Source organism: Wolffia australiana, chromosome 2, assembly GCF_029677425.1.
Source record: "Wolffia australiana isolate 7733 chromosome 2, ASM2967742v1".
NCBI classification, from domain to species: Eukaryota; Viridiplantae; Streptophyta; class Magnoliopsida; order Alismatales; family Araceae; genus Wolffia; species Wolffia australiana.
In genome coordinates, this window is record NC_135836.1 from 3,710,974 (window position 1) to 3,728,985 (window position 18,012).

The window sequence follows — 18,012 nt, forward strand, 5'->3', positions numbered from 1 at the left end:
GTAAAAGTAGCATTATAAGGCTTGTTGCAAGAATAAGGAAGAAGATGTGTCGGATATGATAGTGATCAAATGCGTGAGTAATGTGATCATTTAGTGGGAAGACGAGATAATAGATATGAATGGGAGTGAAATGATAGTGAAAAGATAAATATAAGGATGATAACATACTACAAATATGATAATGACGATGTCGGGAGAGAAACAAAGTAAGGCGAGGACACTAACCTTAGATGCTTATGTTCCGCCAGGATCATAGTAATTTGCGAGTGCTGGTAAGCTCCACCTCTTCTCTAATGCTTCTTCCACAAACCTAAGACACCAAGAACACACTTGATGGATCTCAAAAATCATTATCTTTCAATCAGCCCACACAAGTAGGAAGCAAGTTCAAGATGAATTTCACAATGATCTAGGGCTCTATTTATAGATCCAAGTTGGATGGAAAGAGGAGGGAAAGATGAAGCAATGCTGAAAATGTCTGCTCAATCGGAGTTGTAGATCAAAAGTTATGGCCGTTTCAAGTAAAGCCAATCCTAGCCCTTGATTTCCTTCTCTCCTCGTCAGTGTCCTCGTTTTTCCGTGCCCGTTAAGAAGTCAAAGCACTTTTAGTATTCCATGTGGGCACTCTTCGTATCTGCGTCACGTGTACCTGAAAAAAGGATAAAGGAAAACAAAGGAAAAATGTTTGAAAACTTTTTTCTCGAGGATGATGTGGCGGCACGTCAGCATGCCACATCACCCTCTTTTTATTTCTTCTTTTTTCATTTGTTTTAAATGAGTGGACATGAGTGCGCCACGTCACCCTGCGCCAAAAAAGCCAAACTTTAAAAATTCATATTAAGTAATATAAAAGCACAAAAAATACTCGTATGAATATATATTTCGACTTAGAAAAATCATATATTTCCAAATTTACTGTCGAAAAATCCATAAAAATCATATTATGTCTCAAAAATTATATTCTTTTATAATCTTTTGTTAGAAAAATAAAAAAATGCAGAAAATTCAGAAAATCATTCTATAAAAAGATTTAATCATTTTAAGCTTGCTAACATTCAAATATGAGTGATTTTATGCAAATATATATCTAAATAGGATCATATTAAAGCACTAAACGTGCATGTTATCATTTCGTTCCTTCCTTCCTTCCCTCCTTTTTACATCTCCGTCTCTTTATTCATCTTCTTCTATTTCCCTTTTTAATGAGAAGTCAACTTTGGATGCGTGTTTTATTATTTCATATTTAACATTGGTCAGCATTTTGTTAAGTGATACACCTTGGAGCATCACCAAGAGTTCAGCATTTGGGGATTTGCGGTGCTATGCAATGCAGGTCAAGTAAGACACCCCCCAAGCATAAAGATTGTTAAGTGGTGGACGATCCTTTTACATGGCCGCATAGAATAGGTGAAGAAGTTATGGGATGTCATTCAATGAGTGTCGCTTACTACACACAATGGTACCAGCCATTTAGGCATCAGGGTTCATTGGGTGGATACAATGCAGGTTTACGGGGGATGAGTACTCGCCATTCGAAAGCCCATCGTCAAACACACAGCCGAGAATATGTCATCACTCATAGTCCGCATTCAATAAGCATTTGGACTACGCAGTAAGGTCCACATCTTCAAAACAATTTTTCATAATTCTAACTTATATTCCAAGTTTTATTACCTTTATCCTTCTTGTTATTTTTTGCTTACATTATTTTGTACATCATAAGTTTACCTTTTTCATGTTTTACTATTTTTCTTCTAAATTCTTTTCAGCTACTATGACAAGTTAATATGAATTTTAATTTTATAAACCCAGGGTAAGCCTTGTATGCCAATAGTCTCATGTATAGCCAGAGTTTATTGGTCAAGATAAGAGTTTAGAATACCAAAATTTTATTTTAATGAGTTGAGATATTCATTTCCAACATACCACTCAACTTTCTGCCATTTTTACAAATAACTTTATTTTGATAGAAGACTGCAATGAGCCCTTCAAGATCGTAACTTTGAAGTGGGTGTTCGACGATTCCTTCATACCCAGTTAGAAAAATTGCGAAACCCGTGAAATTTTGAGAAAATTGTGAGATTTTCTTTGATCTAAGGGACCGGGGAAGAGATGAACGGCACCGGCATCCGATTGTTTGATGCTCACTGCCATTTGCAAGACCCCAGGATTCTCTCGTTCGCTCCGGAAGTAATCCGTAAAGCCCAAGAAGCAGGAATCGTCAGATTCGCTGTCAACGGTGTATCCGAGGTGATCAAAATGGTTGCTTCAATCTCTAAACCGTGCTGTGAATGGCAAATTCCTGTTTGAATTTTTCATTTTTTTGGATGTTCGTTAGAGGGATTGGAATTCGGTGAAGCAAATGGCCGAACAACACACGTCTGTGATCCCCTGCTTCGGTCTCCATCCTTGGTATTTCTCTGACTTTAATTTGCGGCATGAAGTTGACTTTACTTGATTTGACTGAAATTATTTCAGGTATGTTCAAGAAAGATCGACGAGTTGGTTGAGCTCGATGAGGGAATTCTTCAAAGCGGTTCCCTATGCTGCTGTTGGCGAAGTATTACAAAAACTTCGTCTCTGCCATTATCTCTTTCGTGATCTGACTAGTCCTAATTCTGGTTTCTGTTTTAGTTTTCGTGGTTTTAATTTTTTTTTTAGAGAAAAATCTCTTCTTCTGCACTTTAGGTAGACTTTTAGCGTAATCCGAATTATTTACATTGTTGATCTTACGAAGTGGATTGGAAGGAATATCGCATTTTTCTTGATTAGAGGTTCTTGCTATTCATCATTTTGAGAACACTCCAACCAATTCTCATCTGTTGATTGATTTGATCATGGAAGAGTGAAATCTTCATATTTATTCAGCTCTTCTAGTGTCACCTGTGCATCTGATATTAAAGTTTACTTAAGAGAAATATGTTCACTTATGATTATCAGTTTATTTCCTCTCTATAGCTGTATCCTTCTTTCATTTCAGAAACTTAATTCGTTCTGACTTGCGTAAATTGTTTTGATCGCATTTTGCATTTTGTTATCCTAGTCTATGATATCTGTATTGAACTCTCTGACATGTGTTTATCTTCTTGTACATTCAAAAAATTCAGCATTGATGTTTTGTAACCATTTCCTATCCAACTTTGATCCTCATTTATAATGGCTCGCCTCTCCTAAAGGACATTTATCGATGTTTTCTATTATTTTATTATTTTTTTGAATAATTTTCAGATCGGATTAGACAAGGGTTCCCACGGAAGGAAAATTGAATTCATGGAACAGGTTATGAATTCATGGCCCCTTTATCTATGTTCAAGAAGAATATGTTATGAAGTTCCGTCATTTTATGATTTTTATCATTCGTTGTATGTCATCCGCAGGTTGAAGTTTTCATACAACAACTTAAATTGGCAAAGGATTTAGAGAGGCCTGCTTCTGTTCACTGTGTTCGTGCTTATGGCGATCTTCTGGAAATACTGCAGTACGCTTCTTTTTCTGTCTTATTTGTTAAAATATCTTCCTCTGACTTTACAATTGTATCTTTCAGTAATCTGGCCTTTCTTTTTCTAGGCTGTTTTATTTTGTTTTTCCAACAAAAAAAACCCTGTAAAATATAGCCTGACTTCTGCAGCACAAGTTACGCCAAATTGATTTATGGGGATCTGTCTTCATAATAGGCTGTGGAGGCTGAGGTAGAATGAGAGAGGATAAAATCTGTGCTGTCATTCAAATGTTTGTTCTAGATCAATATTATCTAGCTTTGCTTGTGGGGCATTGTTTGATTTTATTGGCCCTTGCCGATCGCCTGTCATTCCTCTTTTCTTTTGCAGTAGTGTTATAAGTAGGGGTTTTGTTGTAACTTCCTATCTGCATACCATTCAAACATTTCTTCTACATCTGGATTATCTAGCTTTGATTGGAAGTCATTGTTTGATTTTCAAGAGTCTGTAGGGTCTCACCAATCGCCTTTCCTCCCATCTTCTTATCTAAAAACACAATTTGAACTTAATATTTAAGAGTGCATTGCAAATATTTTGTAATTTTCTTTCAATGATTTATTGGCCCATACCATTCAAACTTTTGTTCTACATCTAGATTATTTAGCTTTCCACAGAAATCAATGCTCAATTTTGTAAGAGTCTGCAGGGCTTCAGCTGATTTCCCTTAAGTCTTTTTCACAAACGAAATTTGAAACTCAAAATTCTGCTGTTGTGTTTGAAGTGGAGGTATTATTTAATGTCCTTTCTTTAGATTCATATTCCTTTATAAGGGTATGAAACCTCGTTTATTTGTGTTTGATTTAATCTCTTTCTCTTTCTGTTCTATATTTCCACTTTCTTATGTTGCTTTTCTTAGATCCGTATCAAATGTGTAACTCATTGAGTACAGTTTTAATCAGAATACGGCAGTAAGGACAGTACATAATGATAGACATATTTATCAGATTCAAAAGTTAATGGTAGGCTTGTGCGTATCGCCCTACTATGCCCACAATAACTGAATCGTGTGCTATTTTTTATATTTTGTACTAGGTCTGAGGGGCCTTTCCCAGCGGGTTTGATTCTACATTCATATCTTGGATCAGCAGAAATGGTCTCAGCATTTACCAAGCACGGTGCTTATTTTTCATTTTCTGGGTTTCTTACAAGCATGAAACCACAAAAGGCGAAGAAGATGCTCAAGATGGTTTCCCCACTTAAACTCAAGCTTATTCTGATAAGTAACTTGGAGGTTGTGTTTGTAACCTGTTTATTGCAGGTACCCCTTGATCGCCTTCTCCTGGAGTCTGATGCGCCTGATGGGTTTCCATGCTTGGAAGGATGTTCTTCATTTTGTGCTCCTGGAGAGGAATCCATTACACAAGAACCAACCGGAAAACTTAACCATCCTGCAAATATACCCAGTGTTAGTTTTTTCTTCTTTTTGGATCTCAATACCAAAAGAATGATAAAGGCAAAGGGTGTCAAATCTGGGTTCTAATTCCCTCAGCTTAAAGTAGCATCACATCTATCAGCTTTTAGACTTCAATTTGAGAACTGTTGCCTTCAATTTTGCTCTTCCTGTTTTATTGTTTGTTATGTTTCCATACCCTTCATCTTGTAATTTGTTTTCCATCTTGCATACATTTTTAATACAAAATTGATTGTTCAATCAATATTTTTATAGCAAAATGATCATGGACTGCTCACATGTCCCAGATTCTGAGCTATGTGGCTATGTTGTTGGAGATGCCAGAAGAGGAGCTCGCTCAGGCAAGCTACAGAAACGCGATGCGCATATTTTCATATCCAGGATCAAAATTTTCTGAAGAAGTTTTGCCCTTGTAATTATTTTTTTAATTTAGAAATATTTTGTGTAAATTCGAAAAAATATTTTCAGAATACAGAAGAACTTGGAGTGAAACTGACAAAGTCTTAGCTTTGGCTAGATTGATAAGATCATAACGGCTGGAAAAAGGTTATTAGGAAATTTAGTTTTGTGGGCCTTAGATCTCTACAAAGAAAACCTACTTTTTGGGAGCTAATTATTCAGTGTCTGTTGGCAAAAGGAAACTCTATATTTACAACAAAGTCCAAAGACCCTTTTGAAAACTGTGATCCCTGTATGGGATCCTAACATTGTATCCTCCCACAGAGTTCATATTTTTGTTTCCTTCATTTTAAACTTCTTGAACTTCATATTCTTGAGTTCATCATCTTAAGTTATCCTCTGTCTCCTCTGTTATCATTAAGGATCCTGTCTAAGATTCATCGGTGATGGACTAAATATATTTCAAACATGTTAAGTGCTGAAATTTTAAGGTGTGCCACACTTGGTTTGTTAGAACTTGAGTATGTGTGTCAAATATTATTAAAAAGAGTGTGATTAAATTTTTGTTCAGTCCAAGTGAAGTTCATCAGTATTTTTAGGTATTTAAAGTTTTAAATATTGACCATAATATATAAAAATTTTCCTAACTTGAAACAACCTTTGTTTACATGCATATATGTGAGATCTTTGTCGTACTCCCTCTCGATCTATCACTAGTCCCTTCCGTTAAAGATCGTATCAGATATTTTATCATATTGTTGACCATATTCAGACCAAGTGCAAGTTGTTTGAAGACTGTCATACTGGGTTGGTTAAAGAATGCAAATATATGTATCTAATCTCTCCTGCCAGTCATATTATTAATCATAAATGAGTGTTGGATTGATATTTTAGGTCCAAGTAAGTTTCATAATCTTTTAAAGAATTTAATTTAGTAATTAATGATATAAGAAAAATATCATATGAATTCAAATTATTTGAAAATTTATGCTTGAAACTATGTTGCTGATCCATCTCATTTGGTAGAAACACATGGATATTATTAGAGTTGTGGAGATACCATTAGAGTAACACATTATAGTGGTCTCAAGAATTATTACAGTTGTGGATATTACTTAATCGCATGCAAAAGCTTTTGAGAGCACCAAACTACAGGGGAAAACATTCCATTTATCTGGGTTCTTCTAAAGTGTAAATAATTATTACAATGTTCTTTTTGTCTTCAATTATTATTTTGATTTCACTCTTAAAAATGTGGCTATGTTTAAATTTCATGGCAAATCTATAAAACTGACAACATTGTAATCATGTTTGGTGTCATGTCACCAAAAGTAAGAAAATCCAATTAGATTTTTATTTTTCTGATTTAAACATTTATAAAGCACATAATGTTTGGTCAACCATGGACTCACAACATTACAGACCTTAGAAATAGTTTCAGGTTTATGCACATAACTATATTTGTGGCATAACCCAAACTATAATCGTATTTTATTATCAAGATGATTAATATTTCGAATTTTTGAACATTAGAGATAATATGTTTCAATGGAATGCTTCATACAGATATTTAAATTTATTATTTTAATCCACACGTTATAAAAAAACCATATTAATCAAAGTATAGAAAACTTAATCAAAATTTTGTAAGTAGTACCAGAACATAAGTATATTTTTGTAAAAATCTACAGTACCTTAGTGTTTCTAATCTTTGTTTGTTTTTTACGTATTGGTTTCATACTTTAAACACAAAGTAAAAATAGAATTAATTAAGACATTTTTTAAAGACATTAGATATGATCTCCATTAAAGCGTAAAAAAGCCTTTCATTTGATGTGCTTGTTTAAGAGGTGAAGTAGTCGATCAATCAAATCATCATACATTTAATTAAGAGAATCTTTGATTAAAATTATATTTCTAATGCACATTATTAGTCCACTGTTTAACACATTTGTTGATTTTTCATATAGTAACAGCATATCTCAAACCAATTAAATGGAATAAAAATATTCAATAAAGTCAAAGATAAAACTGTGTTGAAACATGATCTGGACTCATCATAAGCGATGACATCCGAAATGAAATTGAGAACAATAAAATACATGCTTATATGAGAATATGAAGAATTGTGTTTGAATGTTTCCGGTTGTTTTATAAGGCGACCAATAGCTTATATGAGAATCTTACACCTCAACGGAGAATGAGGTTAAAGATATCTAGAAAGGCATTCCATTGGAGGGGATCTTATGGGTAAATTTCTATACGGTCAAAATATGTTTGTGTTGACTGGAGGGGATCTTATCAAGAGAAAATTTGTGTGAATTAGTTACACAAGGAACTTATCTCAAATACCAAGTATTATGTAGGTACTAGGTAGAAACTGACTAAATCAATTTAATCATATCAAACAAATAGATATATGGGTTAAGAATGGACACAATGTTTTTATATAGATCTGTGTTTTTATCGGTCCTGTCCAAGAAACTCTCCAGTCAAATATTGTGAATAAACACTTTCATCATCAAAAGTCTTGGCCACATATCAAATGTGGTGTATTATTATATGTTCATATAACAATAACCTAATTTTAAAATATTAGTAAATAATCATATTAAATCTTCAATGTTTCAGTAAATATGAAAACATTTTAATCAATATAAATATGGTCATTTTATTATTCTTAATCAATATATATGGGTTAAATTTAGACAGAATTAAATGTTTTAGTTTCTTTTAAGAGTTTATTTTCATGAGTTTTAAAGTGTTCAAACAAAATTGATTTTTTAAGGCTTTTAAATAGAAATTAATTATTTTAAGTATCATTAATGATTAAAATTTTCACTTTCTATTGTGTGCAGAAATATCGAGGATTTAAAGTGGATGGTAAGCAGTGAACTGTAGCATTCCAAGTGTTTTTTTTTTAATTATTACCTTGGGCTTTTCGCCCAAGTGGGCTTACTTTAACTTTTCCATTTTAAAGTACCATTTAATAGGTGTGGAATACAACCTGGATCCCTCCATTTACTAATTTAACCTCCCTAATGAAGGAGAGTATGAAACTAAGCAAGGACCCCTCAACCAATATGAAAGGAGGAAGACATGGATTGGAGAGTGTTAGCAGAGGAACTTATATTTATGTTTTTCTCTTTATCATTCCTTTTCTGTTCATCTGTAAATGTGGGCCCCATATATAAGAGGCCCACTAACCCACCAATCCACTAGCGCATTTATATGTGGGCCCAGCCCATTTACTTGTAAGTCTCTGGGTTTAAACCAGAGAAACCCTGGGGAATGGATTAAGGATATTTTTCTTTCTCTCCCGCCTCCTTATCTTGTTCTGACTGGCAGCTAGGTCAAATGCCGACCAGCCATGGAGCGAGCTGGCATGGTATCAGAGCCAGACATGGGGAGCTCATCGTCGGTGGAAGACTTAACCCGATCTATCTCCTCTCGATCCTGAAAGAAGGAACCTGATATTCCAAGGGAACAAGAAGGGTCTCCAAGATAGATCACTAGACTCTTTGGGCTTTGACAATGGCCACAGAGATGACGAAGGCGAGCTCTAGTGATCCTGTATCACTCCAAGATCGTGAAAGGATGGTGCAACACACCTTTCTAGGTATTCCTGAACCCCTCAAGTATGATGGGTTGAATACACTCCATTGGGGTGAGTACGTGGAGATCATCCTTGAAGGGAGAGGTCTTTCTGATCATTTGTTCATCACTAGGGACCCTAGCAGTGCGGGGTACAAAAGTTGAAGCATGATGATGCCTTAATCCGAGCTTGGCTTCTTGGAAGCATGCTTGGAAATGAATGCGAGAATTTCCTTCTCCTTAAGACCGCCAAGGCAATCTGGGATCATGCACACAAAGGCAGCTCAAAGGGGAGGGATTGGAGAATATACAGCCTAATTGCTAGGGTAGTCAATATGGTTCAAGGGGAAACGACAGTCACTGTATACACCAATGAGCTACAAGCTATATGCCGAGAGATTGACTACTGCAGGCCCATCAAAGACCCTGAATCAGATGAATGGCAATACACAAAGAAGGATAGACTCTATAAGTTTCTCTTGGGCGTTAATGTGGATTATGAAAGTACGCGGAGTCAATTATTGAACCGAGAAATAGTACCTGACCTAGAAGAAGCCATCAGACTGGCGAGAGAAGAAGAAGAAATACTTGGCGTGATGTTTGAATCTACCCAAGGAGAAAGTGGAGTCGGATTGCTGGTGAAGGCGACATCAAAGAAGTCTCAGAAGTCTTAGATAGCTCAAGGGGATCAACGGAGTCAGAATTGGAAGTCACAACCTCAGACACAGTCATAGTCACAGTCAAGGGAGAACATGTTCTGTAAATACTGCAAGAAGCAAAACCACAATATCGAAGAGTGTTGGAAATTGCAGAATCAACCTCCCCGCCAGGGTTAGGCATATGTAGTAGCAGTCCAAGGTAGCGCCCAGGAAGGCTATGAAATAGTTGTCTCTGAAGAATCAAAAATGGTGCCCAGGAACCCAAGGGAAGAAATATCTGTCCTTAGGGAAGAAGTGGAAAGACTCAAGTCCCTGTTCGGATCAGCCTCCATGACCAGATCAGGTGATTATCTTATTTCGCATGTTTTTCATACATCCGTTCTGGGAATGAATTGGATTATTGACTCAGGAGCAACAGATCATATGACCCCTGATCACTCAAAATTCTATTCATACTCTTGCTGTGAGAATCAGAGAAAAGTGATTACTGCTGGGGGGGAAATCCTCCAAGTGGCAGGCATTGGTGCGGTGCACATTAAAGAATTGGGACTTCTTAAAGGCGTTCTCCATGTGCCTCTGTTAAGGGAAAAACTGATTTCCCCATAGAGACTAATCAAAGACATTAATTGCTCAGTTGTTCTGAGATCTGATGGATGTTTTGTGTTTGAAAAGGTACTAAATATGAAGATTGGATCAATTAAGAGAAGAATGGGCTTCTCCAGCTGGATGATGGCATGGGAAAAGTGATGATGGTGGCAGGAGCAGCAACGTCTAAAAGACTGGAGCAGTTGAAGATGATGCATGCCCGACATGGGCGCCCCTCTTTTGATGTTTTGGAAAAAATGTACCCAAATTTTGTTGAACAACTGGATGTTTCTAAACTATTTTGCAATTCATGTCACTTGGGGAAGCACAAATGGGCATCATTTAAAAATGCTAGTGAAAGAAGCTCATTGCCCTTCACATTGATTCACACTAATGTGTGGGGGCCATGTAGAACCCCATCCATTTCAGGAAAAAGATGGTTCATTGTCTTAATTGATAACTGCACCAGAAGCACGAGAGTACACTTGTTCAAAAATAAGTCAGAAGTACCTGATATCATTCAGGGATTCTTCCACATGGTGAAGAATTAATATGGAGTTGCCATAAATAAATTTCAGTCAGACAATGCAAAAGATTTCTTTAACCAAGAACTGTCAAAATTCTTTTTCAATCAAGGCATAGTCCAAGAGTCATCATTTGTGAACACCCCACAGAAAAATGGGGTAGCAAAGAGGAAGATAGGTCATGTGGTTTATACCATAAGGACGTTACTTATCTAAGCACGTGCACCACAATGCTTGTGGGCAGATGCTCTCCTTTCAGCTGTCTATCTGATCAATCAATTGCCCTCCAGGAAACTCAATCATCAGACTCCAATAGAGATGATGTTAACCTTCTACCCTGACCAAAGAACAAACAATGAATTGCCAATGAGAATATTTTGGTGTGTAGCATTTGCCCATGTAAACAGTCCAAGTAGTAAACTCAACCCAAGGGCAGAAAAGGGTGTGTTTGTGGGCTATTCCTCAACTCAAAAAGGTTACTGATGCTTTCTCCCTGGTCAGAGAAAGATTATTGTTTCTGCCGATGTGACGTTTAATGAGCAGCAAATGTTCTATGCTGAGTCAACAGAGAAAGTTCATGATAATTTGACACAATGCAGAGAAAATGTTGAGTGTCAGTTATGGGAAGAGACTGCCACCAGGAGAGAGTTGTCAGTGGAAGAATATGAGCAGACCAGAGACAGTGAAGATCAGAATGAGGAACGGCTTGAGGAATCCCAGCAATAGGAATCCCTTGAAACGATACTGGAATTAAGGGCAGAGGAGAATGAGTTAAGACACAAGAAGACCTAATGCAGGAGGTGGAAGACTTGAGTTGGCCAGTTGCGTTGAGAAAAGGGAAGAGAACCTGCACTCAACGTTCAAGATATCCTTTATGTAACGTGGTTAGCTACAGGAAGTTGTCTTCAGAGTACCACACTTTCCTTGCCAAATTGGATGAGATGAGTGTACCATGGAATGTGGAAGAAGCTGTGAGGGATCCTAAGTGGTAGTCAGCTATGGATGTAGAGATGGAGGCCCTTAGGAAAAATGAAATCTGGGAGCTAACACCACTTCCACAGGGCAGGAAGTGTGTGGGGGGGTGTAAGTGGGTTTACACCATAAAATATAATTCAGATAGCTCACTGGAGAGGTATAAGGCAAGGCTTGTAGCCAAAGGATATATTCAGTCTTATGGCATTGACTATACAGAGACCTTTGCACTAGTGGTGAAACTCAACAAGGTTCGGATTCTAATTGCACTTGCAGCAAACTCTGGGTGGGATCTGAACCAGTATGATGTCAATAATGCCTTCTTGCATGGGGACCTGGAGGAAGAAATATACATGCAACCACCTTCGGGATACTACTCTTATGAGTTGGGCAATAGAGTCTACCGGCTGAAGAAGATACTCTACGGATTGAAACAATCACCATGTGCTTGGTTTGGGAAATTTTCACTGGCCATGAGAACTATGGGGTACTCTCAGAGTAACTGGGATCACACCTTATTTGTCAGACACTCCAATTCAGGAGGAGTCGTGGGCATTGTTGGTCTATGTAGACAACATCATAATCACTGGAAGTGATGGAAAAGCTATTCAGGAATTGAGTAGATAGCTGTCACAACTATTTGCCATCAAAGCCTTGGGGCACTTGAGATACTTCCTAGGAATTGAAGTAGCTTACTCAAGAGAAGGAATATTCATCTCTCAACGCAAATATATACTTGATCTCTTGAAGGATACTGGGATGCCAGAATCCAAGCCCGCATGTACTCCAATTGATTCACACTTGAAGCTAGGGGCATGCGAGGATGACAGTCGAGTCAACAAGGAACAATATCAAAGATTAGTTGGTAAACTTATCGACTTGAGCCATACTAGACCAGATATAGCCTTCGCCGTTGGACCCAAGAGAAACACATTGACAAGTGCTCATAGAGTGCTAGCCTATTTGAAAGGGACAGTTGGACATGGTTTGCTATTCAGAGGAAACAGTGATTATTCTGTAAAGATCTACACTGATGCCGATTATGCAGGGTCAGTAGTAGACCGGAGATCAACATCCGGGTATTGCTCCTTGATTGGTAAGAATGTGATAACCTGGAGAAGTAAAAAGCAGGACGTTGTTCCCAGATCCAGTGCAGAGGCTGAATTCAGGTCTGTTGCCAAAGGGATATTTGAAGCATTGTGGATCAAAGGGGTCCTTGAAGACTTAGGTTTCTCTCAAGACTCTCTAATCATCATGTACTGTGATAGTAAATCCGCAATTGATATTGCACATAACCCAGTGCAACATGATCGAACAAAACATGTGGAGGTCGACATACACTTTATATTAGAGAGAAAATTGACTCCATAATCATCCAGATGAAGTATGTTCCATCATTGGATCAACTAGCTGACATTTTGACCAAAGGCCTTCCCAGCAGTAACTTCCAGCAGATGACATCCAAGCTGGGCATTGAAAGCATCTATGCACCAGCTTGAGGGGGGGTGTTAGCAGAGGAACTTATATTTATGTTTTTCTGTTTATCGTTCTTTTCTGTTCATCTGTAAATGTAGGCCCCATATCTATGAGGCCCACTAACTCACCAATCCGCTAGCGCATTTATATGTGGGCCCAGCCCATTTACTTGTAAGTCTCTGGGTTTAAACTAGAGAAACCCTAGGGAATAGATTAAGGATATTTTTCTTTCTCTCCCGCCTCCTTATCTTGTTCTGACTGGCGGCTAGGTCAAATGCCGACCAGTCATGGAGGGAGCTGACAGAGAGAAATAAGGAAATAATAGAAGGACATTAGACTAATCAGGCTCAAGTATAAGTATTATCTTAATCTCTCTTTACCTTTTTTGATATGCTTTATACATTTATACCCACCAGGACAAGGCTCTAAAATATCCTGGTTGATGTAAGTATTTTTCAAATGTGCATCTTTTTTCTCAACTTTTTATTTGAGAAGAAAATTATACGGATAATATGGGAAGGAGTTTATGTGAATCTCATGGATAACACCATTTTTTTGGCAATGCATACAAGAATAATGAAAATTAAAGACTTCACCCCCATCTCGTGCAGCCATCACCCATAGCCACACGTCCAACACAACGCTATTGGTTCCCACAATGCCCATTATGCATGAAGATCTTTCCTGATCCAAGCACACAAGATACCCCCCATCCAACCATTTATGGCCTGCCATTGCCAACTGCTACTGCCGGAGAGACACAATTTTTATATATTTTAACATTTATAAATTAAATAAAATAGAATAATATCTCGCTGTAATAGTTATCATGTATACTAATTTTTACTTTAAATTGATTCGAGAAGAATGTATAAAATACAATAAATCAAAAAAATATAGTTAGACGTCTTAATATTATATTTTATATTTTATTTCTGTTGAAATATAAAATAAAATACCAATTTTTATGTAAAATTTTATTTTATTTTTTCCTTTCCTTTTTTTCTTGGATCTCAATCACAAAAAGTTATATAAAATACGTGAAAATGTTATTTAATTAATTTTAAATTTTATATATTTGGTTTGCATGTCCATAAAAATTGAAAAGTTGAACTACTGCCTTCCTGTGGACCAATCTTAACCTATGCTTTTCTAATTTATTTATGTCAAAAAATAGTACACACATTATTTGTTAAATTGAAAATGGAAACAACATAAATCCATTGATTTGGACTTATTAAGGATAGATGGGTTTGTAAAGGAATAAGAAACAGAGGATGAAATTAAGTAAGGGATAAAGAGGATACATAAATAGTTTTCAACTATCACTTTAAGGGGAAATAGAAGTGATTTTTCCAATAAATGTGAAGATATGACCATCCTTGGCCAAAGCAAGATCCCACTTAGTGGCGATCACAAACATCTAGGTAGGATTGACTAGTGGATGGTGGCATGATGAAGTTTTTCATTCAAAACTCAACCTAGGAAATTAGTACCTTGAAAACTTTGATTTTATGTTTTTTCCTCACCCTATCAGATATCCTAGCGACTTAGAATCTGACCATATGAATCTAGACCCATGTTTCAAACAAGAGCCTAACTCCTGTACACATGATTCTATGAACTAGTTTGAAATTTTTTTTGAAGAAATTGAAATTTAAAACACAACAACTTGAATTCATGCACATATTAAAATAAACTAGAAACAATAGAATGATATTTTTAAGCCCTGCCCCCCCCCACCCCCCAACTTAAACATGCCTTCTTCCTAGTGGAAGATATGATAATAAGTGGCACACTGTGGTTCTTTATACTCATTCAATTTGTGTAAAGATAATATTTTTCTCATTTAACCCTTGTGCTTGTTCAACATGTATTCCCTTTAAGATCGTGGTTACTTAAACAGAAAGGCACTATAAACAAGTAAAGGTGAGATCACAGTGGGTGTGTAAAAGACATTTATTGAGTTTAAAACTATGAAAATAAAACTAAAATTATAAAATATTAATATAACATCATAACTTATGCTTATAATAAAATATAATGAAAAAATAATTTCCAACACTTTTTATAGGAGGAGCTTCACTTGACACAGTAGGTATATGGGCAATGATGTTGTAGGTTTTTCCTTTGGGACAACAGCCACCATTATTCTTTGAAGCTCGATCACCATCAGGGGGCAAGGATCAGGGGTGGCAAGTGCAGACAAAATGGTGACTAGAGGTGCACTTGAGATGGGGCTACTCACATGAAGTTTTAACAAAAAGTAAAAGGTACAGGTAGTGTTCGCCGTCCCGATATCCGTCCGACATCCGGTATCTGGAAAAAAATGGGACGGTTCCAGATATCGGATATCGGATACCAGGCGATATCCGTCTATCAGTGGTTAGACGAATATCTGTACCGGATATCGGAGGGGGAGGGACGAGACGGATATCGGACGCCGGATATCGGTTTTCGATATTTGGATATCAAAAACCGATATCTGGAATTTTTTTTTCAGTCATCTGCAATCCCATATGGAAAAATTCTAATTTCCTTGGGACTTAATATTCTCCCCAGCCATCTTACAAGTAATTCTCATCTTCGCCAGCTCGCCGCCCACAGAAAATACCTCATGTAATTTTAAAATTTTAAAATATCATAATAATGAGGGTAAAATTGCATAATATAGTTAATAAAAATAACAATAAATATAATATTACATATCAAGTAATGTTATTAAGAAATTAATATATTGTTATTTTAAGAAAACAAAATTGCGTTATATAGTTAATAAATGGAATAATAAATTTAATATGACCTAACAACTAATGTTATTAGGTACTTAATATATTGTCATTTTAAGGAAATAAAATTGTGTGATATAGTTAATAAATTTAATATTACATAACAACAAATTGCGTTATATAGTTAATAAATGGAGTAATAAATTTAATATGACCTAACAACTAATGTTATTAAGAAATTAATAACATTCTCCCCAGCCATCTTACAGTTAATTAATAAAAATAAAAATAAATTTAATATTACAATAAAATTCTAATTTCAATAAATTCTAATTTCCTTGGGACTTTATATTTTAAATTTTACCCTCGTTATTTTCTTAATTACCTAATAACATTAGTTGCTAGGTCATATTAAATTTATTATTCCATTTATTAACTATATAAATTAGAATTATTCCATTTGGGAATAATTCCATTCATTATTCCATAAAGTCCCAAGGAAATTATAATAAATTTAATATTGCGTAATATATTTAATAACAATTTCAATTTCCTTGGGACTTTATATTTTAAATTTTACCCTCGTTATTTTCTTAATTACATAATAACATTAGTTGTTTGGTCATATTAAATTTATTATTCCATTTATCAAATTTCAACATCCGGCACATCATGACCCCAATGAGATCGTTTCGACATCATCCGGATATCGGATATCGGTTAATATTATCCCATTGCAGGTATCTGATAGACGTGGGACGGCAGGACACTACCTCTACACCCTTTCTTTTTGTAAGCTTAGGAGATGTCAATTTTTCCATCTTACAAACTCTTAATTTTGAAGTTTATTATTGTTTTCCAGTAGTATTATAAAGGAAAGATATGACACAATTATGTGCAGATGCATGCCGCTGATGGATGCAAGAGATAGGTTGCTTCTTGATGGCTCGTAAGCTGTCGATCTCCGTCCGGCCGCTGCGCAGTCTTAATCAAGGTGGATAACGCTTTATGCTTCGTTTCTTTCTCGTGGCTAGTCATTTCAAATTCGAAGTCGTTCTTGCCTTTAGATAACCGCCTCGTATCAACTCCATCGAATTAAAAAGTTTGATGGAACACAGCTTCACGCTAAACGTAGGGTTCAGAGTCTTCTGACAAAGTCGATCGAACCTACAAGCAAGGAAAATAATAAACAAAAGAGATAGCGTACTGTTTCCGACGTTCTCTTTTCCCCCTCTCTCTTTCTTTTTTCCAATCTCTCTCTCTGAGTACAGATTATCTATCTGTCTCTCTTCACTCCCTATCTGTCTCTCTTTGTCTCCTCCTCATGTCTCTCTGTCTCTATCTTCTCTATCTTTCTTCACTCTCTCTCTCTCTCTCTCTCTCTCACTCTCTTCTCCACATCTGTTTGTCTCTATCATCGCTATTTCCCTTCTCTCGATATTTCTCTCTTTCTCCTCTTTGCACTCTCTATCTTTTCTCGATATTTTCTCTCTTCTGCTCTCTCTACTCGCTATCTTCTCTCCATATTTTCTCTCCCTTCTCTCCCCACTTTCTATCTTCTCTCAATATTCTCTCTCTTCTCCTCTCTCTACTCTTTTTCTTCTCTCGATATTTTCTCTCTCCTTTCATCTCCCTACTCCATCTTCTCTCAATATTTTCTCTCTCTTCTCCTCTCCCTACTCTCTATCTTCTCTTGATATTTTCTCTCTCCTCTCATCTCCCTACTCTCGATCTTCTCTCGATATTTTCTATCTCCTCTCATCTTCCTACTCTCTATCTTCTCTCAATATTTTTTCTCTTCTCTCACTTCTCTCTATCTTCTCTTTCTCGTTTTCTCTCTCTCTCTCACTCTGTCTTCTCCTGTCTCTCGACCTTTTCTCACTCTCCTGAAATAAAAGACTTAGAACAGTTAGTCAACAAAAAAGTACTTGAAATTGTTCGTAACTTCCTTCTGGGTATACTACAAAAACACACAACATGCTAAATAAAAGTTCCTTCTGTCGATGAACTTGTTGAGCTATTTCCATTTCGAACAGGAAAGAAGATGAAGACGACGACCATTTATTCTGAATTTTTCTGTATAGGAACGTCCCCTAACTTGCGGTGGGGAAATTACTTAACAGAAAAAATGAGCCAATATATGGTTGGTGCTTCTTTTGGGTATGT

The 18,012-nt window shown here is 36.3% G+C and overlaps 1 protein-coding gene across 1 annotated transcript; it reads left to right on the plus strand.

Moving 5' to 3' along the window:
• Positions 1-1,964: 1,964 nt before the first annotated feature.
• On the plus strand, positions 1,965-5,412 carry LOC144716550 (TatD related DNase). The gene is made up of 8 exons (XM_078591694.1): positions 1,965-2,250; positions 2,339-2,412; positions 2,479-2,560; positions 3,229-3,279; positions 3,378-3,478; positions 4,530-4,683; positions 4,756-4,902; positions 5,196-5,412. Exons 1-8 carry the CDS (start codon positions 2,113-2,115, stop codon positions 5,322-5,324), a joined length of 876 nt encoding a protein of 291 aa, XP_078447820.1. The 5' UTR covers positions 1,965-2,112; the 3' UTR covers positions 5,325-5,412.
• The last annotated feature ends 12,600 nt before the right edge of the window (positions 5,413-18,012 follow it).

Coding starts and splice junctions, on each gene's coding strand:
- LOC144716550 (XM_078591694.1), top strand. CDS start 2,113: ATGAACGGCACCGGCATCCGATTGTTTGATGCTCACTGCCATTTGCAA. Junction 2,561..3,228: donor CCTATGCTGCTGTTGGCGAA/GTATTACAAAAA, acceptor AATAATTTTCAG/ATCGGATTAGACAAGGGTTC. Junction 3,479..4,529: donor GATCTTCTGGAAATACTGCA/GTACGCTTCTTT, acceptor ATTTTGTACTAG/GTCTGAGGGGCCTTTCCCAG.